The following is a 23,990-nucleotide window of genomic DNA, read 5'->3' as shown; positions in this document are numbered from 1 at the left end:
GTGCAGTACAAGAGAGGGGAGTTCATGGAGGAGGCTCAGCCAATCAGGGAATCTGAAGAAATGCCATGTGGCAACGCCCAGTCAATCCAGCTTGAAACTCTAAAATGAAGCATCCCAAAAAGCTGCAGTTAAATTTTCACGGAGATCCAGAAGACAAAAACAAAAAGTCCTGCCCAGCATGAGAGACACTATCAAAGGAAGCACTGCCATTTCAGAGAGAGACTCCACGAACTCCAAAAGGGCAAATGTCCAGTGTTTTGAGTCTTTAATCAGAGGTTACCAACGTACAGAAGAAAGGTACTGATCAGATGCAAGAGGCAAAACCAATCACGCTCTGCTTTTATCTGGAAATTTTAATCTACTGGAAACTCCTCCATAATTGTACAGGTAATATATAAATTCAGCGAGAGAACACTTGACTCAGCCATGTGCTTGGAAATATACAAGGATATAGCAAGGCCCAGTGCATTGGGCTTTGGCTTGGGACTCAGGGATCTGTTCCCAGCTCGGCCACTGTTCTAGTGTGTGATCTTGGGCCTCTGTTTCACCTCCCACTTTTCATCTTATCTAAGTAGACTGACTTTGGGTCCGGGACTGTCTCTTACTATGTGTTCGCACACTGCCTAGCACAATGAGGCCCTGGTCTCGGTGGGGCCTGTAAGTGCCGCTGTAATAAAAAACAACAAATAGAAATGTTTATATTTAGGGGCCAAGGGCCAGATTCATTCATGATGTAACTATGGGTTTAATTATTAAGAATAGGGCCGAAGGTCTTTATTCTTATTTAGATCAGAAGGTCTCAGCGTTGTGCATAAAGCAGTGACTGAAGCAACACCGTCAAAGAGGGAGGACAAATAATCTTTGACTAGGGCACAGACCTGGAGCCAGAAGATCTGGGGTTTTACCAACTGTGCTGCAGACATCCTGCATCTCCCTTGGGCGAGTCACAATTTCAATGTGCCTCCATTTCTCCATCCATAAAATGGGGATAACAACACTTCGCTCAGGGGTGATTCTGAGGTGTCATTCTTTAAACTGATTGATAAAGTGCTCAGATACTATGGTGACATATTTCAAAGAAAGGCTCAAAGAAATAAAAATAAAATAATTGCAAAAAAGAAAAGGAGCACTAACCCCTATCTACATTCTCCCCACCCCTTACAAAAAGTTTGCCCTTTAAAAATAAGTAAAAAGGGGCTGCCATACAGTAGTAGAAATACCATGCTTATTGTAAGCAAGTACAATGCTTACATGCTCAGTGCTGGAGTCTGGAGAAGTCTTGAGCTTCACTGGTTTAACGCTTTTGTTTAAATAAAGGAGGAAATCTGTGTGATTTTGGTGCATGCTGCAACTCACTCTCAGTGCCAACATTTCCAGGTTTTAGCCATAAAGGGACTAGAAAGGGCACAGAAAAACCCAAATGAACCAGGCTGTTGTAATTCCACAAGTTCAAAATTTGTTTTCGTTCTAAATTGGAACAAACAACTAAATTTTAAAATTTCTCCTGAAATGAATTTTTTGGTTTAATCAAAACATTTCATTTTGATTTTGACTTTATTATAACTTATATAATAGAATTTTTTTTAAAATGAAAGTTTCAAAATGTAAAACTGAAAAATTTCGGTCTGATAGGACAAACAATGTTAGTGTTTCAACCTTATCAAATTGCTTTGTTTCGAATTTCTTTCTAAACGAAATGTCTTTCAAGTCAGCATTTTCTAACAAATTTTTCCAACCCGCTTAAATGTGAACATTAACTACTGCTGAAAACGTTGTTAAACATCATCCCACCTACAGCACTGTTATAAACAAAAGCTCTTTTGCATATGGCAAGCAGCAAATCTAGGCGCAGAAGGAAAATTTTTGTCCATTCCATCTGCATTTAACTGATTTGTATTAATTCCATATCCCCATTTAAAAATAAAAGAGGAGTAAGAGGCATTCGTCATCAGGAAAATTATTTATATTTTAAAATTAAATATTTGTTGAGACTGACTCAAAAATCCTCACCTTCAGGAGTTGATTACAACAACAAGGAAATCTTCTGAGCATTTTAATTATTTAAAAAGAAAGCAACACGGTTACTGGTTTTGAATGATCAATCCTTCAAAATCCGTCAGATGTCTCCAAACATGTGACAGGACAGGTTGGGAGTTTGTAGCATCTACCCTCCAGCTTTAATACCAGGATTTTCTCTGGGGCATGGAGGAAGCCATCGCCTTACTTACAAATCCTAAAGACAACCTGTCTTGTTCATCTAACGTGTAACGGAGAAGCAGCAAAATAGAAGCAGAAAGATCCTATTTGCTAAATTAAAAAACAAACAAAAAAAACAAACCAAAAACCCCACCTCTTTAAATCAGAGCATTTTTTTTAAATAATAGATGTTTATAGAGACATTTCTTGAGCTCTGTATTTACACTTTCCCCAACTCTCTCCTCTTGTCTAGATTTTTGGAGTTTTCTTTGGTTTTAAAAATATGATTGATTTTAAAAATATAATATGGGAGCATACGGCGGAAGTAAAAAAAAATTACGTCAGTTGCAACTGGGTCAGGACCATAGCACATCATTCCCACGTAGTGGCTGAGAAATTCCATGAATTTACATATGCTGTTTCCTCTGAGTTCTTCTATTAGTTGGCCTCGTACACTACATCTCCCTCTACCCATGTTTTTATACCGCACCCTTCACTTTAGTATCAGAGAGCTCCACTCCCATGGAAGTGGCAAAGGTGTTCAGCCACCAAACCTGATCCCCAAAAAGCTGCATGAATTTGAAGTCTTGTGGGTCTGCAAATCCTGACAGGCGCCTCCTGCTGGCTGCAGTGCACATTGCAGCACAGCTAATACAGGAAAGGAAGCCCATGCTCGTAACATGGCCAGCTTTTATTTTCATCGGGTAGGCCAATGGGTTTGGAGGGTGGGAGACAATACTACAGAGAATGGCCATCTTCCTTGTCACTGTCTATTTTCCCCTTTAGATCTCAAAAGCCCAAACACTGGGGGGGACACGAAGAAACGGTCTTCTGTAGATTCAGCACTACTCCGTTGCATGCCTCTCGGGCTGGATCTGCAGCATGCTCCACTTGTAGAAGAAAAAGGAAGTCATGACCTATAGTTAACACATTTTCCAAGTGTGGTGGTGGGGAGGGTTTAATCTATGCTATAATTCTCTAGAAGGTAAAATACAGTAAATTACCTTGGCTAAACTGCTATATTACCAGTGACTTTTCCCTACAACCCTGGAAAGAAGTTCAATTTCAAAGGTTAATACACAAAACAAATATGCCCAGCTAACTCAAAGGCTGAATGTAAAACACATTTGTGGATTTTGTGATGTTTTAAAAGGCCTGGCCAATTTTTAATGGGCTGTCACACATGAACGAGTATGAAAGCACTACAATGAACTGAGCTGATAAGCTGATCTGATCTGAATTAACAGCATGTGATTGCTGCTTTGAAAAACTGGCCTAAAGAAGCAGCATTGAAAGCAATCTTACAAGTCACTGGTACAATTTGCCTCAGCTATAAGAAAGTGCGAAAGGTGAGGGAAGTTAATTAAGAGACATATTTGTTTTGGAGTTTGAAATATTTTTCCTCCCACAATGGAAATGTGTTTTATATTTGCAGCCTAATAAGTTCCTATTTTGGGGCTTTGCTCCTGTAGATAGTGATAATAGATAAACCCAATAATTTGTGTCACCTGTTAGCATTCGAATTGCACTGATCACATCACCACAATCCTCCTAACTAGCACAGCTCTGCTTTAATACCAAGGTATCTGCTTTAATACCCAAAAACAAAGATTTGCTATGCTCTCCGTTTTCACTTCGCTCATTTCTCCTTTTAAATTCTTCCCTTACGGTGTTTTGTAAGTTCTCTCATCAGCAGCCACACAAAACTAGCTACTAGTGATAAACCTCCCTGCCTTTTGGCTTTAAACCTCACCCCATCCTGGACACGTACAGACTGGAGGGCTTCTAAAGCTGGGGAGCAAGCGGGCAAGATGATGTCAGATTCTCTGCTCATTTAATGACTCAAAATGCCACTGATGTACTTTACACAATGCATCGAAGTGCCCTGTAACAGACAGTGAAAGGTGACCCTCACCAGCAGTGTCACTTCGTAGTTAGGCAGGGTGTGGCAGGTTGTCCCCCTCTTTGACATCCCCCCTTTCCTCTACAACTCAGTGCAGTAGGATCTCATCACTTCTTTTGCGGCTCACCCCTCCAGCTGGATCAATCATTCCAGTCTACCCCTTTGGGGGTACTGTAACAGGGTGCTGGCCAGGAGGTCCTAAGCCAGGCCCCTGTTAGCCCAGCTCCAATTAAAAAGCATTAATTGGGGCTGGCTGAGTATGCCACACCAAATTGCTAGAAGAGAAGCACCTGCGGGCCTTATTAGCCAGGGGGCGATATAAGGCTGGCGGGGGAAGACGGGGGAGAGAAAGGAAAGGGAGGAGCCAAAGGCTGTGCATTCCTGCTGGCTGGAGAAGCTAGCTGTCCCCCAGGTTGCTGGTTTGGAGCAGCCTGTAAATAGAAGGTGGTAGGCGCTGGCACTGAAAATAAAAAGCACTGGTGATTGCACTCAGAAGAGGTCTCTGGCTGATTTGCTGTGAGGGCAAGCGAACGCCTCATTACAGGTACTTCAAAATAAAAGTCCAAAAACATAGAAGTCTTTTGATGACCACAAGGGCTTCAGACCTTTCTCCTTAGTTCCAGGACTTGGTCTGGACCCTTGTGTATTCGGGGCCTTCCCCAGCTGGATTCCCCACTCAGGGGTACCCTCCCATTGTTGTCCCACTTGTAGGTGTTGGTACAGGAGCCCAGGCCCACCCTGGCATCTGGCCTCCGATCAGGACCCAGTGGTATGCAGCTAAGTTCTGCACCTTGGGGTGCAGCTAACTAGCTGCCTCTGTGGATCACTTCCTACCTGAGCTCCCCCCCTCCCCCGGGGTAAATTAACAGATTGAACTGAAAATAAAGTTTCTGACCTTCCCAAACAGTCACCACTCTCCTTTACAGGCCTGGTCAGGTCAGGGTTCTCAGGGGTCAGGCAATGAAGTCCTGAGCTGTTCCTTCCCAGAGCTCAGAGCAGAGGTACATTTCCTTCCACCGCTTGCCCCCTTCTGAGTTTCTCTGCTTCCCCTTTTAAACTCTGCCTCCAGCTGATGCAGGTTTGGCAGGTGTGGCCAGCCAGAGCCGCATGGGCCCATAGCTGCTCCTGAATCCCTTGTTCTCCAGTGTGGACTTTTGTACACCCCATCACACAGACACAATGCCCTGTGCTGCTGAGTGCATAACCTAAGCTCAGTTTCAAGGGTTGATCTGAATCCTGCAGGGCAAACAAGAGCACTCCAGTGAAAGTCTGGTTAAAGAATGGTGGTGGTGGGCTTCAGCAAAGCAAATCCACCCAGTACTTCTCAGCTGGAAAGTCCCTGAAGGTAAGAAAGGGTTAAGGTTAAAGATAGGGAAAGTGGAGTGATTCTCAGAGCTCAGTAAGGGAAATAGAAGGGTTTTTAGAAAGGCATTTCCAATTCATACGTTCTGTACTATTTATTTCCTTTCCCATCATTGCTGATTACCAAGATGTACATGTGTAAGAGGAAGCTTTCGCCTCTCTAATCAGCCCTGCTCTATTCCGTGAATCCACAATCCAGTGTTTGTGACATTATAAAATGAACCAGGCAGGAGGCTCAGGGCAGACCAGAAAGGCGACAGCTTCTGTTTCACAGAGATATCTTGGAAATTAGCCGTGATGGGGGAAAATACAGAATTGCATGACGGTTTAATCCTCCCAGCCACACTCTTCAAACGAAGGGCAACAAAGTCTCTCCCTGCGCCTGCCACATTGCCAAAAACTTCACTGGAATGCAGAATTGTATGGCATATCTCCCCATAGAGAAATGAGTGGCTCTGGTTTGGACGGGCTGCGCATCATATATCCACCGAACTCCAAAGAGGTTAAAGGAGGTTGTGATTTTTATTACAGATCTATGTAGCATCACATGTGACTTATCACAGAAAATTTGGCCAATACCGAAAGAGTCCTGCTGTCCAGTCTGATTTTGAGAAAGTTGCTCTACTTCTGCAAGTCCGGCTTATAGGAAATGAAATTAGTCTTTAAATATCTTTAGGTACAACATGGTAGAATCACAGAAGGAAAGCTCAGCATCACACAACATGGTAACACAGCACCTGGAAAAATCACAGCAGCATCAGGCAGGGACTTTCCCTGAGAGGAAAAATTTACAAGTTAACAGCCATGTCGCATAAAGTCTCAAGTGATCCTTAAAATGTAACATTATCTAGTTAGAGAGAAAATGCCACTTTCACCTATTCTGATTAATCAGGACATACATGGTTAAAGTAAATCGTTAAGGGCTCTGTTCGGACAAGAATCCGATTTCTGTGATTTTGCCTGCAGAGTCTTCGTGGAGTTTACACAGACCTTCATGCTTTGGAATGTACAGTACTGTAAAATCTGAGTTAGAAAATAAAGGTTACATACCTGTAACTGGAGTTCTTCATGATGGGCTCTGCCTATGCACACTCACAGGGTGCACTGGCAGGTTTGTATCTGACTGTACAAGCATCTCATAACAGTGCCCATTGGAGCACTCACACACCCTTCCGACTCTTTTCGCATTCACATCCTGAACATTTGGAGGGCAACACTATTAAAGAGGGTGTGTTGTCCTGACCACTTCTGTTCCTTCCAATCGCATCCTCAGGTCTAAGATTCCATTAGGATACTGAGGAAGAGGTGCAGGTGGATGGGGAATATGAATATGCCAAGACCATCTCAAAGAGATCTAGTTACTGGTAAGCAACCTTTATTTCTTCTTCAAGTGTCCTCTGCATGGAATAGTTTGATAAGCAGTACTCACGCAAGGAAGGTGGGACAGAGTCCTGACTGAAATACCGCTCTGCCAAACTGAGCTAGGGTTAGGGAGTAGTGTTTTATAAGTGTATGTATAGAGTTCCAAGTTGCAGCCTGACAGATTTCTGCAATTCACACATGTCTAAAACATTATGGAGGCACTATTGCTCTAGTAGAGAGTGACCTAATCCATACAGGAAGTGGAACAGATCCTAGTTTATAGCTTTCCTCCATGCACAGTTTAACCCATCTGGATAACATTTCTGAAGAGATAGTGTGTCTTTTATGGTTATCTGCATATGAAACAGACTAGGAGACTTTCTAAATTCCTTGGTTCTGTTAAGACAGGAAGTCAAAGCTCTTTTAACATCCAATATATGTAGCTGTGGCTCACCTATGTGAGTGTGAGGTCTAGGGGAAAATACTGGCAGATTAATCATTTCATGAAGGTGAAAGTCAGACACCATGTTGGGAAGGAATATAGGGTTAAGACAAAGTACTACCTTATCCTTGTGAAAGAGGGTGAATGGAGGATTAGGAATGAGGGTATGTAGTTAACTCATTCACTTAGCTGATGTTATGGCTATGATGAACGCAGTTTTGATAATTAGGTGAAACAAAGAACACTCTCCAAGAGGCTCTATCATCTCAGTACGGACTAAACTGAGATCCCACAACAGTACTGGATCTGAATCAGTGGATACATATTGACAGGCCCGTTCATAAATTTCTATACTGTATCAGGCACAAAAACTGACTTGTCTGTTAATAAAGCAAGGTGAGATTTCAAGGAGCATTTAGGAAGCCCTGAGATGTTTAATTGACATAGAATCATAGAATTTTAAGTCTGGAAGGGACCTCAAGAAGACATATCCAGAATATACTGAATTGGTTCTACTAGTGAATCTATAGGTTTTTTTGTTTGCCCACTTCACAAAGCTACTGCATTCAAGATCATAGCACCTTCTAGTTGACAGTTTCCTAGAGTTAACCACTAGCTGTTGCAGTTCGAATGGGCAGGGTTTCTTCAGATTCATTAGAATCCTCTAGCCCAAGCAGTAAGGAGCAGGGAAAGGGGATAAATTCAGCCTTCCTGTTGTGAATAAATCTGAAGACAACAGGAGAGGTCTGTACACAACCTTGGAGAGCTGAAGAGGGTCCAAAAACATTTTTGCTTTGCCCATGCTGGGCTAACCTATTTTGACACTGTCTTGTCTTATCTTCTTTATCACACTCTGGATGAGAGGGAAGGGTGGAAGTCCAGTAGAAAGGCATCTGATACAGACAAATTGGCTCTCCCTGCTCCTGAGTAAAACGTGATACTTCATATTCTGTCTGGTTGCACACAAATCTATGCCTGGGTACCCCACAAGTTTCTTTAATGATCCTCCATGCAATTCCATTATATCCCTGCACTGCTAATGTGCCAGGTTGTCGTCTTTGCCTGCTGATGTAGAGCTACAGGATAAACACACTGGATACACCAACATGGCAGAGCAACTGCCTCCTTGTTCAGGCAGTTGCAGAAAACATGATGGCAACACCTTGCACTACCATGTTCTGGATCTGAGCTTGAAAAGATGTGAAAGGCCAACACTTTGCTTTCAACTCCAGTGTATTTGTATGCAGTCTCTTTTCTTGAGAATTCCAATGGTCATGAAGTATTAATTTGTTAAAATGCACTCTCCATTCCTGTGGTTGGAGGCATCTGAAGTGGTTGTTTCTAACGGAGCTGGGGGGTCGAAATCTACCTCGTTTAGAAGGTTGCAACACTGATTCCACCATGCCAAGGATAGAACATAAGAACAGCCATAGTGGGTCAGACCAAAGGTCCATATAGCCCAGTATCCTGTCTTCCGACAGTGGCCAATGCCAGGTGCCCCAGAGGGAATGAACAGAACAGTAATCAATCACCATGTGATCCATCCCCTGTAGCCCATTCCCAGCTTCTGGCAAACAGAGGCTAGGAACACCATCCCTACCCATCCTGGCTAATAGCCATTGATGGACATATCCTCCATGAATTCATCTAGTTCTTTTTTGAACCCTGTTATAGTCTTGGCCTTCACAACATCCTCTGGCAAGGAGTTCCACAGGTTGACTGTGCATTGTGAGAAGAAATATTTCCTTTTGTTTGTTTTAAACCTGCTGCCTATTAATTTCATTTGGTGGCCCCTAGTTCTTGTGTTATGAGAGAGTAAATAATACTTCCTTATTTACTTTCTCCACACCAGCCATGATTTTATAGACCTCTATCATATCCCCTATTATTCGTCTCTTTTCCAAGCTGAAAAGTCCCAGTCATATTCATCTCTCCTCATAAAGCAGCTGTTCCATACTCTTAATTTTTGTTGCCCTTTTTTGAACCTTTTCTAACTCCAATATATCTTTTTTTTTAGATGGGGCGACCACATCTGCACACAGTATTCCAGATATGGGTGTACCATGGATTTATATAGAGGCAATATGATATTTTCTGTTTTATTATCTACCCCTTTCTTAATGATTCCCAACATTCTGTTCACTTTTTTGACTGCCGCTGCACATTGAGTGGATGTTTTCAGAGAACTATCCACAATGACTCCAACATCTCTTTCTTGAGTGATAACAGCTATTTTAGACCCCATCATTTTATATGTATAGTTGGGATTATGTTTTCCAGTGTGGATTACTTTGCATTCATCAACACTGAATTTCATCTGCCATTTTGTTGCCCAGTCACCCAGTTTTGAGAGATCCTTTTGTAGCTCTTCATAGTCTGCCTGGGACTATCTTGAGTAGTTTTGTATCATCTGTAAATTTTGCCACCTCATTGTTTACCGCTTTTTTCAGATCATTTATGAATATGTTGCATAGGTCTAGTCCCAGTACAGACCCCTGGGGGACACCACTATTTACCTCTCTCCATTCTGAAAACTGACCATTTATTCCTACCCTTTGTTTCCTATCTTTTAACCAGTTACTAATCCATGAGAGAACCTTCCCTCTTATCCCATGACTGCTTACTTTGCTTAAGAGCCTTTGGTGAGGGACCTTGTCAAAGGCTTTCTGAAAATCTAAATGCACTATATCCACTGCATCCCCCTTGTCCACATGCTTGTTGACCCCTTCAAAGAATTCTAGTAGATTGGTGAGGCATGATTTCCCTTTACAAAAACCATGTTGACTCTTCCCCAACAAATTATGTTCATCTATGTCTCTGACAATTTTGTTTTTTACTATAGTTTCAACCAGTTTGCCAGGTAATGAAGTCAGGCTTACCAGCCTGTAATTGCCAGGGTCAGCTCTGGAGCCCTTTTTAAAAATTGGCATCACATTAGCTATCCTCCAGTCATTTGGTACAGAAGCTGATTTAAATGATAGGTTACAGATGACAGTTAGTAGTCCTGCAATTTCACACTTGAGTTCCTTCAGAACTCTTGGGTGAATACCATCTGGTCCTGGTGACTTATTACTGTTTAGTTTATCAATTTATCCAAAACCTCCTCTAGTAACACCTCAATCTAGGACAGTTCCTCAGATTGGTCACCTAAAAAGAATGGCTCAGGTTTGGGAATCTCCCTCACATCCTCAACCATGAAGACTAATGCAAAGAATTCATTTAGTTTCTCCGCAATGACCTTATTGTCCTTGAGTGCTCCTTTAGCAACTCCATCATCCAGTGATCCCACTGGTTGTTTAGCAGGCTTCCTGCTTCTGATGCATTTTCAAAAAGTAATAGCAATTTTTGTTTTTGTTTTTGGCTAGCTGTTCTTCATATTCGTTTTTGGCCTTCCTAATTATATTTTTATACTTCATTTGCCAGAGTTTATGCTCCTTTCTGTTTTCCTTATTAGGATTTAACTTCCACTTTTTAAAGGTTTCCTTTTTGCCCCTCACTGCTTATTTTACTTTCTTGTTTAGCCATGGTGGCTCTTTTTTGGTTCTCTTACTATGTTTTTTAATTTGGGGTATACATTTAAGTTGAGCCTCTATTATGGTGTCTTTTAAATGTTTCCATGCCGCTTGCAGGGATTTTACTTTTGGTGCTGTACCTTTTAATTTCTGTTTACCTAACCTCCTCATTTTTGATGGATAGGAGTATCTCTCTTCATATGGTCAATCACTTAAACATGTTGTCTTTGTTTGGTCTGTAATTTAAGCCAGCCAATGCTGCAGACTTCTCGTCCTAAGCCAAATATAAGGTGTTACATAAATGGCTGAAGCAGTGAGGCCCGTTAGACGTAGGAAGAAAACTATTTTCTGAGTAGGATTTTGACCACGCCCCACTATGACGGTGTGATGGGTTGGATCACAGAAACCCCCTTGGGAGCTGCCGCCTGATGTGCTGAGACTATCTCTGAGCCCGTTTTCCTTGCCAGCCTGGGACTCCAGTACCTTGCCTTGTTTGAGCCAGACACACTTGCCTGCTGCAAACACAGACCCAAGTCTGAACCACGTCCCCCACAAGCTACAGGTTTAACTGAAAACAGCTTAAGAAGTGCTTCTGTCTCCAGCATTCAGATACCCAGTCCCAATGGGGTCCAAACCCCAAATAAATATATGTTTTACCCTGTATAAAGATTATACAGGGTAAACTCATAAATTGTTCACCTTCTATAGCACTAATAGAGAGATATCCACAGCTGTTTGCCCCCCCCAAGTATTAATACATTAATAAGTAAAAAGTGATTTTATTAAATACAAAAGATAGGATTTAAGTGGTTCCAAGTAATAACAGACAGAACAAAGTAAATTACCAAGCAAAACAAAAAAAACCTAAATGCAGGTAAATCTCACCCTCAGAGATGTTCCAATAAGCCTCTTTTACAGACTAGACTTCCTCCTAGTCTGGGTCCAGCAATCGCTCACACCCTTGTAGTTACTGTCCTTTGCTCCAGTTTCTTTCAGGCATCTCCTTGGGGTGGAGAGGCTATCTTTTGTGCCAGCTGAAGACCAAATGGAAGGGTTTTCATAGGGGCATATATAGTCTCTCTCTTGTGGGTGGAAACCCCTCTTGCCCCCTGTGTAGAATCCAGCTACAAAATGGAGTTTTGGAATCACATGGGCAAGTCACATGTCCATGCATGACTCAGTCTTCTACAGGAGGTTCCTAGGAAAACTCAGATGTGGATTGGCGTCTATCAAGGTTCATTGTTAGCCAAGTACTCCCAATACTTGTATAACCCCTTCACACTATGTTGACCAAATCTGCCTTAGGTGCTTTCTACAGCAAACACTTTAAATACAAGCATAGAGCCAATACTCATAACGTCAGATATAAAAATGATACATACGTACCAATAGGATGAACACATGCAGAAGAACATAACCTTTGCAAAGATATATTACATGACATATCTAGCATAAAACATATTCCAGTTGTGTCATATTTACACTCATAAGCATATTTCTATAAAGCATTACGGGGTGCAACATCACAGACTGATTGAAACTTCAGGAATCTTTCTTTTAGAAAAGATATCTTTTCTATCTGCTTATCTGAGGATCAAAAACTGCTCCTATAAAGGGGTTGCTTTGTTTAGGAGAAGAGAATTTTTTTTGTTATGTTATCGTAAGTCCTAATGTTTTGAACAGGGAACATGGGTAAGCTATGTCCATGGAAAGGCCTTCCTCTGATGATGCTTTGATCAGCCAGTTATTTAAATAAAAATAAACCATGATACCATGGGTAGACATTTTTTGAATAGCCAGGATACAGTGGATAGGCCAAAAGGTAAGATTTTGTACTGGAAATGGTCTTATCAAACCAAAAAATGAAGGTACTTGTGGTGCCTCAGTCTGGTAGAGATGTGAGAGCATGCATCTTTGAGACTCAGAGCTGCAAACCAATCTTGAGTATCTGAGAGGGTATGATGATGTTAGTGTCAACATGCAGCATTGGAATTTCCTGATAAAGGAGTTAAGTTTATACAGGTCTACAAGGGTAATATGGGATGAAGCCCTCCATCTTTCTTCCGTATCAGAAAATACCTGGAGTAGAAACCTCAACCTCTGAATTCCCTTGGCACTCCTCTATGGCTCCTGCTTCCAACAGGGAATGAAGCTCTGATCTTAATAGGTTTCATGAGAGGAATCCCTGATTAGGAATGGAGGTGCAGGGGCTTGGGTGGAGGAGGCGAAAGGAACTGAATGATGTAACCATCTTACCTTATCTCAAGAATCCATCTTTGTGATGCAGTAGAGTCCAAGCATTGACATATCTGGAAGTTGGTCTCCCAAAAGGTGGTGAAGATATGTGGTGGAAGACTGGTCTGACACTAACAATCCTCACATCAACTTGATGTCTGACATTTGATCCCAAAGACGAAGATTGCTTCCCTTTCGTTCAAGACTTCCTCCTCTGCTGCGTCTGGGAAGGAGGAGGTTGATATTGAAACCCTCATGAAAAATAAGATGAGGAAGAGAAAGAGTTATCTGAAGACTGGTCCCGAGGCCCTTCTTCTTGGGGGTTGGTAGACACCCAGTGATCTTGCAGTTGATTTCTTATCTTTCATTTTCTCTAGTATTTCATGTTTTATTACTGAATAACGGATCACCTTCTAAGGGAACGTCTTCTAATTTTGATTTAGTTTCAGGTGGGAGAGTAGACAATTGAACCCAAGCATGTCTGCATAACGTGATAGCTGACATGACCGCTCTTGCTGCAGAGCCCGATAAAATCAAGCGTAACTCAGAGAGAATGTTTAGCAAATATTTCACCATCTGTTATCAAGGAATTGACAAGGTTCCTTTGTTTTGTGGGAAACACTTTGGCAAATACGGCCATTTTCTTCCATAAGTGGTATTGATCATGCAACTTCTTGGTAAAGTGTCATCCTGATAAGAAGCAAAACAGATGAAAGCATCTTTCAGGTAATTGTGTCTATCTTCTTTCCCTCCATATGAGAACAAGTGGAATGTGTTTGTCTCACACTTTGGACTGCTTCTGCCACAACTAAAGAATTAGGAGTTGAGTCAGTATGAAAAAATGAAAATCCCTCATAGAGAAATTGATATAATTTGACAGCTTTCTTTTTTCTAATATATCCTGACTCAATGAAGAAGAAGCCCAAACTGCCTTTGCAGGTTGCAACAGTCTGTCTAAATTTGGAAGAGTAATTTTATTTTTAGATGGCGAAGCCAGGATAACATAACACAAAAATGGCCATACTGGGTCAGACCAATGGTCCATTTAGCCCAGTATTCGGTCTTCTGACAGTGGCTGGTGACAGATGCATCAGAAGGAGTGAACAGAATTGGGCAATTTATCAAGTGATCCACCCCCTGTCATTCAGTCCCAGCTTCTAGCAGTCAGAGCTGGGAACATTTCAGAGTATGCTACTATGGAGGTCCTGGCCTTTAATCTCTTATCTAGTAGCCTAAATTTGGCCGCTCCTACCTTTCTCTATGTCATAGGTACCTACATCTACCATGGCCATCAGCTCATTCCCAGAACTGTTCATAAGTCTATCTAGATGTCTCGAGAAGTCCACAACCTTTGCACCTGGCAAGCAATTCACCAGGAGGTCATCACAAACTCAACTATCTATATTTCTAATGATTGAATCTCCCATTACTATTACCTGTCTCTTCCTAATCATTGGTGATCCTTCCCTTGGAGGAATATTCTCAGCACAAGAGGATGCCATGGCATCATCTGGAAGGATAGCCCCTACTATGGGATCATTTTCCTCCACTCCAGCTTGATGTTCTCCTTCCCTGAAACTTTCATCCTCCTCAGCAGCACACAGAGGTTGTCAGACTGCCGATGGGATCACTCTGCTGTGTCCCGGAAAGTCTCGTCTATGTAATTCTCTGTCTCCCTTGGCTCCTCCAGTTCAGGCACTCAGATCTGAAGAGTGGCTAAACTGGTCTCTGAGGGTCTGCTTGCACCGAAGGCACACATATGGCACCTGCCCACAAGGCAGGTAATCATACATACTGTATTGAATGCAATAAACTGGATCACCCCATTCTACTGCTGCACTTCTGCCTGTATTATTTTAACTCTTGACGTGTTTTTTGTTTGTTTGTGCAGGGATTTTTTTTCCTTTTGGGGGATGGTAATTGGCCTAAGTTTAGAGAACGTTTCTTAGGTGTATCTGGCTCTCATGTTCCCTCTCTAAACTCCCTTGCAAAACTCCCTTTTGTTGCCCCTGTTCACTAGCTCCCTTGTCAAGGGATCCTAAAGGGATTAGAGATCAAAGGATGACAGGCTAGAGCCTTGTTAGGAAGCTCTCGGCCTTGCCTAGTAGGCCAATATGTTCAGTACACAAGCCCCCCCAAGCAGACCTCACTATAAACTTAAATTAAGCAGGCACAGCAAGCAAGCACACAACAACCAACACACTAACAGACAACAAACCCACTCCAAGGGTCACATAGTCACTCCTCTTTCACCTGGAGAACTCCCTCGCAAACCTTCCTATTTGCTGCTCCTGTTTGCTAGCTCCATTTTAAAAACAGGGTTGGAGGTTTCTTCCATTGAGACTAAAGTAAGTTTCAACATTGTTGCATTCTATCAACTTGTGGAATTGTAAAACATGTCCCCAGTTTATAGCCTATTCTGGTGCTCTCTGCAAGCCCTTGGGGTAAAAGTGATGCAAATCGAGCACCTTGAAGGAGACTGACCCTCTTCGGGGCATGACATCTGGTATGGACATCTGATGCCATGAAGATTGCTGGGGAAGAGATACACCTCTTCAAGCCAGAGCTTCTAGCTTTTGGATCTGCCATGAATCTGTTGATCAGAAACAAACTCCAAAACTAACTAATCTAACCTAAAAAATAAAATTATCTTTTAAAAATAAAGATGAACCAGACATGCTAACCTTCACACTAGAACTAATGCCTAACAAGAATATTGCACTAAGGTACTGTTTTCTCTTTCAGAGAAGGATCTGTGTGTGATGGACCTGGAGAGGTTCACATCCCTCTGTTACTGTGGCTGGAAGGAAGTGAGGTAGACCCTTTTATAGCTGCTCAGAACATTCAGGAATGGAGAAGTGAGGTGTTAGGAAGTGCACCTGAATGCTTCAACAAGCACCGCTATGAAGTATCACCATCAGAGCCGTCCACGGGTGCATCTCGCGAGTGGGAACATGCAGGGAACACTCTAAGAAGAACAACAAGTTTTCCTTCGTGGTTGTTACTCCTGACTTTGAAAACCCTCTCATCCCACCCCAAAAAATGAAACATTAGGCAAAAACCAACACAGAGGACACCACAATGACCCAATTATGTATGTTCAAAGAGAACTCTGATGTTGGCACAGGGCCGGAGGAAAAAACTCTCAGAGATATGCAGACAAATAAAGGGGCACTAACAGCGAAGAACTGGAATAGAGAAAAAAATTGTGTGCAAGAGATGGCACTTATATAGTGTTATCCCAGCTGTCAATCTAACCCCTTGTAGCCTGCTGCTGACACTTCATGGAATCAGTCCAACTAACTGGTGAGCTGGCACCATAACAAAATGCCAGAGATGACTTCAGCCAAAGCACCGTAGAAGCTTTATGAAACAACTGTGGATGCTAACAACAGAATTAAATGCAAACATCAATTCAGTTGCCTTCCCCTATGTTAACTATTTATTTTTGGTGTTTCTAATCAGGGCATTCGTTTACACAACTCTGTTTGTACTGAATCTCTACCGACCCAGCACTTGGCTGGACTGGCTTTCAAAACTGAAGAATTGCTTCAAATAACCCACATATTAGAGTGTGTTGCCCTGATGACTAGGACAAAATGACATGAATAAAGCGATTTGAATTGAGTTACTACCAACTTTGGTCTCAAAAAAGGAAGGAGCGGCTGCAGAATTGGCCTAAAAAGGCTCTCATACCTTGGCTGACACACTTCTACATATGCAGTGTTGTAGTTGTACCAGTCCCAAGGTATTAGGGAGACAAGGTGGCCTGAAGAAGAACTCTGTGTAAGCTCAAAAACTTCTCTCCCACCAACAGAAATTGCTTCAATAAAAGATATTACCTCCTCCACCTTGTCTTGCTACTTTGCTACCTAGGGTAGCAGGGTCAAGAGCCACATTCTGCGAATTTACACCATCTAATGGTAGTGTAGTATTCTGCCTGTCTGCCTTTTGTACACTACATAATAAGACTTTGGTTTAATTCACAAGCATTTTTTTATGATGATCACTAATCAAAGTTTGAGAGGTAGAGACAGTTTGAATATCTATGGAATATAAAGTAAATCTTTACAATGACCCTTTATTTAAGAGAACATTCTAAATCAGAAGGATCAACAGGCTTCCAACTGTGTCGTCCCCCGCCTCCCCGGCACCTCCCCCTCCCCACAACTTTTACAATTCCTAAAACTCAAAACAATAGAATATAGCAAACAGCAGCATCTACAGAGATTTATGATATCTCAATAATTTTAAAAAGCAGACAGATTTGCAGAATTCCTCTCATTTATCACAATTATTATGTCAGACATTTTCAAAGCAACTTTTTGGCTAAAAGTTTGCTGACAGAACATTAAGTCTAAATCAATCTTGCAACCCTGTCCTCACATCACACATCATAAATTTTCCCCTGTAAATTAAGTTGCACTTTCCAATAAATCAGGTTTTTTTTTTAATTTTCCTATTAGAATGCACTAGAGGATGATGAAGCTTCCTAACCTATACGTGGCAGGGTGTTAAGATATTAAAACTTTGTCCTTTAGAATTTCTAAAAAAGTCCCAAAATTAAAAGACATCAAAGTCAAGAGCAGAGCCAAAGAAAGGGCAGACTGCTTACACTAGCAAAATCTTTCCTTGTTCCGCTCAAACCTGAAGACCTCCTGAAGCTGAAATTAAAAGAGCCACTGGGCTTTATGTGCAGTTAGCTTTTCAGAAATGAGCAAATACCATTCTAATAGCCATCAACTGTGACCCTTTCACAGCTGTCAAAATAGAACATGCAATAATAGTTACACTCCTCCTTTCTCTCTCCCTCTTTTAGCCAACTGCTCATGTAAACTACAAAGGAGAGCAGGCGTAGCCTAGTGATGATAGACTGTGTTCACTAGGGATGATGACGAATAAACAAATATTAGCAAAACCTATTATGATGACAAGAGACACCCAGCTTTATTGACTCATCCACATAATTTAAAATGTACACTCTCCTAAGCAAAAGAGAACTCACTTATTATCTAATAGCAACCCTCAAGGAAAACAGAAGGGAGCAACAAATAATTTTCCACCCCCCCCCCCACCGCCCGAAATTGCAACCAATGTTCATAACAATAGTTTAATATGAAGCTAAGCTGAATTTTTATAAACATTTCTATTGAGCAACAAGAAATTCACATCTGTTTCTGTCTTAGAATCATTCTAAATTTCTCCAAAGCTTACAGTTAATCCACCTCGGGAACAAACATTTCTAACAACACTGGAACAGACTGAACGCAGACATAGTCCACTGAGTTGTCAGACTGTGATACTGAGAACTTCTGCCTTCTAGGGAATAACATAGAGCATTCATGTAGCTACATAAAAGGCTAATTACTTACAGCAGGGTGTCCAGCACAGTAGGTGTAGCTGGCATGGGACTGGTAGTGCAAGCTTGCTCTTGGAAAGGTGTATGTGTTCCAAGCAGGTTGGCTGCTGTTCCATTGTGAGCTAAAGCCAGGGCTCATGGTCACTCTTGATTTAGTGTTTTGGTACGTTCTCACTGTGGAGCTGGACTATCAAGAAAGAAAGAAAAATGCAATATAAAAATAGCTTTTAGAATATATTACAAACAGTCCAACTAAATGTAATAAACACACTTATATTCATATCTCAGCACGCTATCTGTGAACAAAGAGGAGCATTCCCTCTGGACGTGAAAGAGGCATCATTTCAGGGTGAAAAAATAAAAGGCATTTTGTAGCACTGTTCTACAGTAAATATAGAAGAATGAATGATTGTTGAATTTAGACTGGACCACACATCAAGAGGAGAATTTAATGGTGATAGAGATTTGAGGAGCTGTTTGAAATTTACATATAGGATTACTTCACAAGATTGATTCTAGAAATTTCCTACTTCTTTCACTGGTAAAAATTGAAATCTACTGTACCAATGGCTAATTAAGGAGCTTCAAAGTGAATAATCTAGCACCTGTGCTCAGAAAGTTTCCTCAGATCTTGTGATTCCATCTCTTGGAAAAATATGGTGGGTTGGGGCAAGGCAAAATATTACAAAGCTGTCCCTAATTTTAGAAAATTGCAACCTCCCATGAAAGACAAACAGGCTTTAGAACCAAAGATTTGTTAAACTGGGCCCCCAAAAATTGACCACCCAAAATTAGTTGCCATTTAAAAAAAAGTATGGCCATAATATATTTGCTACAGTCAACCATACCCATTGAAAATACAAACTTGATGCCATCATCTACAAGATGTGGCAAACTGACCAAAATTGTGTATGCACTATAATCATGTATGTTCTTCCCAGGATTCCAAAACAATTTAAATACTGAACATATTTTCTTATTTTATTCTTCTCTCCTTCGTTACAGTTTTTTCCCCTTCACAAGGGAAAGGAAATGAAATTTGGCACTCATTGATTCAAATTACACCAGTGAATTTTACTTATGATATGCTCAGTCCTATTCTCAGTGAAGTCAACAGCTAAACTCCCATTGACTTTAATGGGAACAGAATGTGATCTTGTTTTTAGAAAAAAAAAATCAAACTCAACATTCTTTACAAATGTGCCCTCAAGTAAAACCAATATATCATAAAAGAACATGGACAATATGGTTTAAGTCGAAAGGACATACTAAATTCATGTTAAAATGGTGATCCTAGTAGTTGGGGTATGTTTAGATGGAGCCACCATAAACTGCACTCTGACAAATGCAGTTTAACTTGCTTTTAACCACCTTTTTCAAGAACACAGATTATATTGTATTAAGTACATGTCCATTATTAGGCAATCATGAATATAAACTCCCTTCAACATCAAAATAATTTAATATAGTTGTGTAGAGAACAATAATACTTTATTATTATGATGTCTATAATCGCAATGCCTAGGGACCAACCAAGATCAGGGCTCCTTTGTGCTAGGCACTGTACAGAATGAGAGACAATCCTGTCCCGAAGAGCTTACAAGTGGACAAGACAGACAGAGAGAAAGGGGAAAGGATATAACACACAAGCAGAGCGAGCAGAGTGATGGTTTGAAAAAGTCATGTTTGTTCCATATTTGGTTAATATTTTGGTTCTGGGTTTTGTTGGGGAGGGGGAAATAGCTAAATAGGAAAGACCAGGGAAGGAAGGGAAGACATAGCAGAGAAGGTGATGGGGACAATTTCATCATCTTTCCCATTTTAATACCATATTTAGATGGCTGTTACCAATTGGAAATTACAGTGCACGTTGGCACTAATAGCACATATTGTATTTATTTAATTTTATTTTTAAAAGTTTAAGTACAGAAAGAATGCTTTGGTTATCAGACATTGTATAAACTATAAGTTCACGAAAAGGCTAAATGACTTCCTGTGTATGTTTATTTCCTGAACTGCAGATTAGGAAGCCTGTAAAGAGCAGTTTCCGCCCATCAGTTCTCAGTATCTCACCAGATTCTCTTTCCCCCACTCCCAAGTAAAAGATTCCTGTGGTGTGATTTCTAAAGATTTAACTTACGACTAGCTGAACACAAAGCATATGAATGAACACTAAAACCCACACTCAACTCTCATTAGTCTGTGTATGTGACAAGTGGTTACTTTGTTCATTTACAAAGGGCTTTGGAAAAAAACCTGCCCCTATAGTTAAAGAAGCTTCTTTCAAATAGATCTTTTTATATGAATCTAAATCATGGCAAGTCAAAGGAAAGCAGCTCTGGCTAGAAAGACTCAAGTTCTCTTTTTTACACCCTTTCCCCAAGGAACAAAAAACGTAATATCTTTTCTTTTATTTGACATATTACTTATCTTTCATATCACCCCTCAAAGACAAATCTCTCTTTGTGCACTCTGGTATATTTGCTTCAATATGGAAGAAAAGGGTTGGGTTTTGTTTTGACCAGTCTAGACAGACAGACAGCCATAATATGCTTCCGTGTACTTTTGTCTCTGCCATTTGTAGATGTCAGATATTAAAGTGTGACTGTTCATTAAATTACCTTATAAATGAACAGAAAGACTGTTCATCCCTCTATAGAATATTCTATTTATGTTGTGCTATGGTACAGTATCAAGATTTTCCCTACTCACCGTTAGGTCTGATAGAGCTGGACTGTACAGGCCAGTGGAAAATATTTGTGGCTGACTGGAAAATAAAAAGACGTTGGCAGTCGCAGATTATTAATGTATTATTTACATTACCGCAGCAACCAATGTCCTGTTGTGTTGGGCACTGTACAAACATACAGAGAATTGCCAATACTCCAACTGTTTGAAAATCAGAGAGAAGCCTCAAAAAAAATCATGATATATTTAAATAACAAATTTGGGGTTCTTTTAATTTGCCTTTAGTGGTCACTTGGGTCACATTTTTCAGCTTTTCTCTGCAACAGTGATGTCTAGAAACTTACCTTTTTTAAAATGAAAGCTGACATTCTCTTATAAGAAACAAACCAACTAGCATGAAATGTGCAATAAAATCATAACTGCTGACAACACCGCAAACAATAAAAGACAGACCCCTGCCCTTCAGAGCTTATAAGAGGTAAAATAAACTCTGCAGATGAGGAGTTGGAAAGCTCAACTGAGATTTCCATTTCCCATGTTCTGCATCTCCCCAGTAAAGACTCTCCCACCCCCATTTGTCATCTGACAATGGTGAAGAACCTCAGAAAGAGTCACCTTCTCCTAACGCTAATGTTCAAAATGAGGAAAAACTATCATCCCTAGAGATTCTCTCTCTCTTTCCCTGTTACATCTTCATCTAGAATCTCCCCAATGGTCCAGAGACGACTGGTGCCTCCCCATACTAGGGGGACACAAGCTAAAGGGGCGGACACGTGACCACACCCCGTGTCTCCTCCCCACTCTGCTCCCAGCCTGGGGCCCCCACACTCTCCCTACCCCCCTTACCTGTGGAGGGGAGGGGCTCTGTCCTCCAGCTGCACCGTTTCCCCCCCACACCCCCTGTATGTTTGGCTGCTCTCCTTGACAGCCAGGCCTGGGCAGGGAGTGTGAGGGAGCCGCTCCCGGTTGCTGCTCTGTGCACGTAGCCAGCTACCTGGAAAACCCCAACCCCTTCCTGAGATTTTGCTACTGTTTAAAAGCCCTTTACCTCATCCAGACCAACTCACACCTTATTACTAATTATTATTATTATTTATTCATATTACCATAGCTCTGAGGAGACCTAGTCCTGGACCCAGACCCCACTGTATTAAGCGCTGTACAAACACAGAACAAAAAGACAGCCCCTGCCCAAGGAGCTTACAATCTAAGTATGAGACAAGGGACAACCAGATGGAGGTGTACAAGGAAACAATAAGACAGTATTGGTCAACAAGATAGGCAGTGGTCTCTGCACACCAGCAGCCTAGTAGTTGTCAAGTATTTTTGTATACATCACGGCAAAGGAGAGTTTTGAAGACGGATTTGAAGGTGGAGAATGAGGTACCTTTGTGGATGTTTATGCAAAGTTCCTCTCAAGCATGTGGGGCAACGAGGGAGAAAGCAGGTTTGAAAATTTAACAAGTGGGCAATGGAGGCTGGCATCAGAAGAAGGAGAGCATCAACAGCTCCGTGTCAAATAAGGGATGATAGGTAGGATGGGGATTGACTGTGAAGAGCCCTGAAACTGAATATAAGCATCTTATTTTTCATGTGATATAAAAGGGGGAGCCAGTGCAGGAATGCAAAGAAAGGAGTGACATAATCAAAGCAATGGGCTAGGAAAATTATCCTACCGGTAGCATTCTGAAGGGTCTGAGTGGGGCAAAACTGCATTTGTCAAGTCCAAAGAGATCCAGATGGTTATTGCTTTCAGAAGTGGTAAGAGATTAGATGTTACAGTTGTGAGCATTGTAAAACATCTCGATAGATAAATTCGATATAGAAGCTCTTTAAAAAATATCTCATCCAGGATACGAGAGGAAGGTTTATAAAAACTGTGGTTATCGGGGGAGTTCCCTTTTCTCCTATCTGTTTAGTGATGGGAGAAGAGAAGTTACTATTTTTGGCCTCTCTCGTTTCAGTGGCTAATCTCTAGAAAGTTCCAACATGCAAAGAGATTTCCGATTTAATCGGCTTCCATGTGATCTTTTGAAAATTTGCAGTTATCTGAATGTCAGGGAGTCAAGAAAGGCATCTACTCTGACCACCAACATTAAGGTGTCAGGGGATACACTGAGCATCGCATGACTCTATTCCAGAAGTGAGTAAAGATGATCATGTCTTTAAGATACAGGATTAGGAGTCGAGACAACTGGAATTAGAGCTGGTCAAAATGGTTGGTTAAAGTGTTCAATGAAAACTGGCTTTTCCTCAAATCAGAAATTTCTGTGGGAAATATCTGTTTGACATTTTTTGTTTTTTCAGAGTAGCAGCCGTGTTAGTCTGTATCCGCAAAAAGAAGAACAGGAGGACTTGTGGCACCTTAGAGACTAACAAATTTATTAGAGCATAAGCTTTCGTGGACTACAGCCCACTTCTTCATATGCATCCGAAGAAGTGGGCTGTAGTCCACGAAAGCTTATGCTCTAATAAATTTGTTAGTCTCTAAGGTGCCACAAGTCCTCCTGTTCTTCTTTTTGTTTTTTCAGAAATCAAAACATTTTCAGTTATCAGCAAAAAATGGAAAAAATATCAGGTGTTCTGAAGAAAATCAGAAACCTTTGTAGAAATCTTTGATGTAAATGAAATTTTGTTTTCATCAAAAAAAGTTACATGACAAAAACACTCCTAAAAAAATTCCTGTCCATTTCTACCTGCAATATATATCCAGCTGCACAAAAAACTCTTTGGAAGCTTGGACAAATCACCTTGTCTCTCTGTGCCTCAGTTTCCTAATCTGTTAAATGTGGCTAATAATAATTCAAAGGAGTGCTGTAAGACTAAATTAACTCACTTTTCTGAAGTGCTTTTAAGATCTTTGGATGGAAGAGACAGAAGTGCAAACTCTTACTATTCCCTGTGTCTAATTGCTGTCAGGAATTAGTTCTT

General features: G+C 41.1%; 1 protein-coding gene across 15 annotated transcripts in view; it reads right to left on the bottom strand.

Moving 5' to 3' along the window:
* RBMS3 (RNA binding motif single stranded interacting protein 3) overlaps positions 1 to 23,990 on the bottom strand; it is a 917,250-nt gene that overhangs the window by 587,419 nt on the left and 305,841 nt on the right. For 8 of the 15 annotated variants that reach the window (XM_042840452.2, XM_042840448.2, XM_065583518.1 and 5 more), the window contains one exon: positions 18,385 to 18,558. In XM_042840452.2, coding sequence (XP_042696386.2) covers positions 18,385 to 18,558 — 174 coding nt within the window. Of the gene's footprint in view, positions 1 to 18,384; positions 18,559 to 21,083; positions 21,139 to 23,990 lie in introns of all 15 variants that reach the window. The other 7 variants (XM_065583522.1, XM_065583523.1, XM_065583520.1 and 4 more) reach the window with 2 other exon arrangements.

Source organism: Chrysemys picta, chromosome 2 (assembly GCF_011386835.1).
Source record: "Chrysemys picta bellii isolate R12L10 chromosome 2, ASM1138683v2, whole genome shotgun sequence".
Taxonomy (NCBI): domain Eukaryota; kingdom Metazoa; phylum Chordata; order Testudines; family Emydidae; genus Chrysemys; species Chrysemys picta.
The sequence above is the reverse complement of the archived record's forward strand: the minus strand, read 5'-3'. Positions and strand labels throughout refer to the sequence as shown.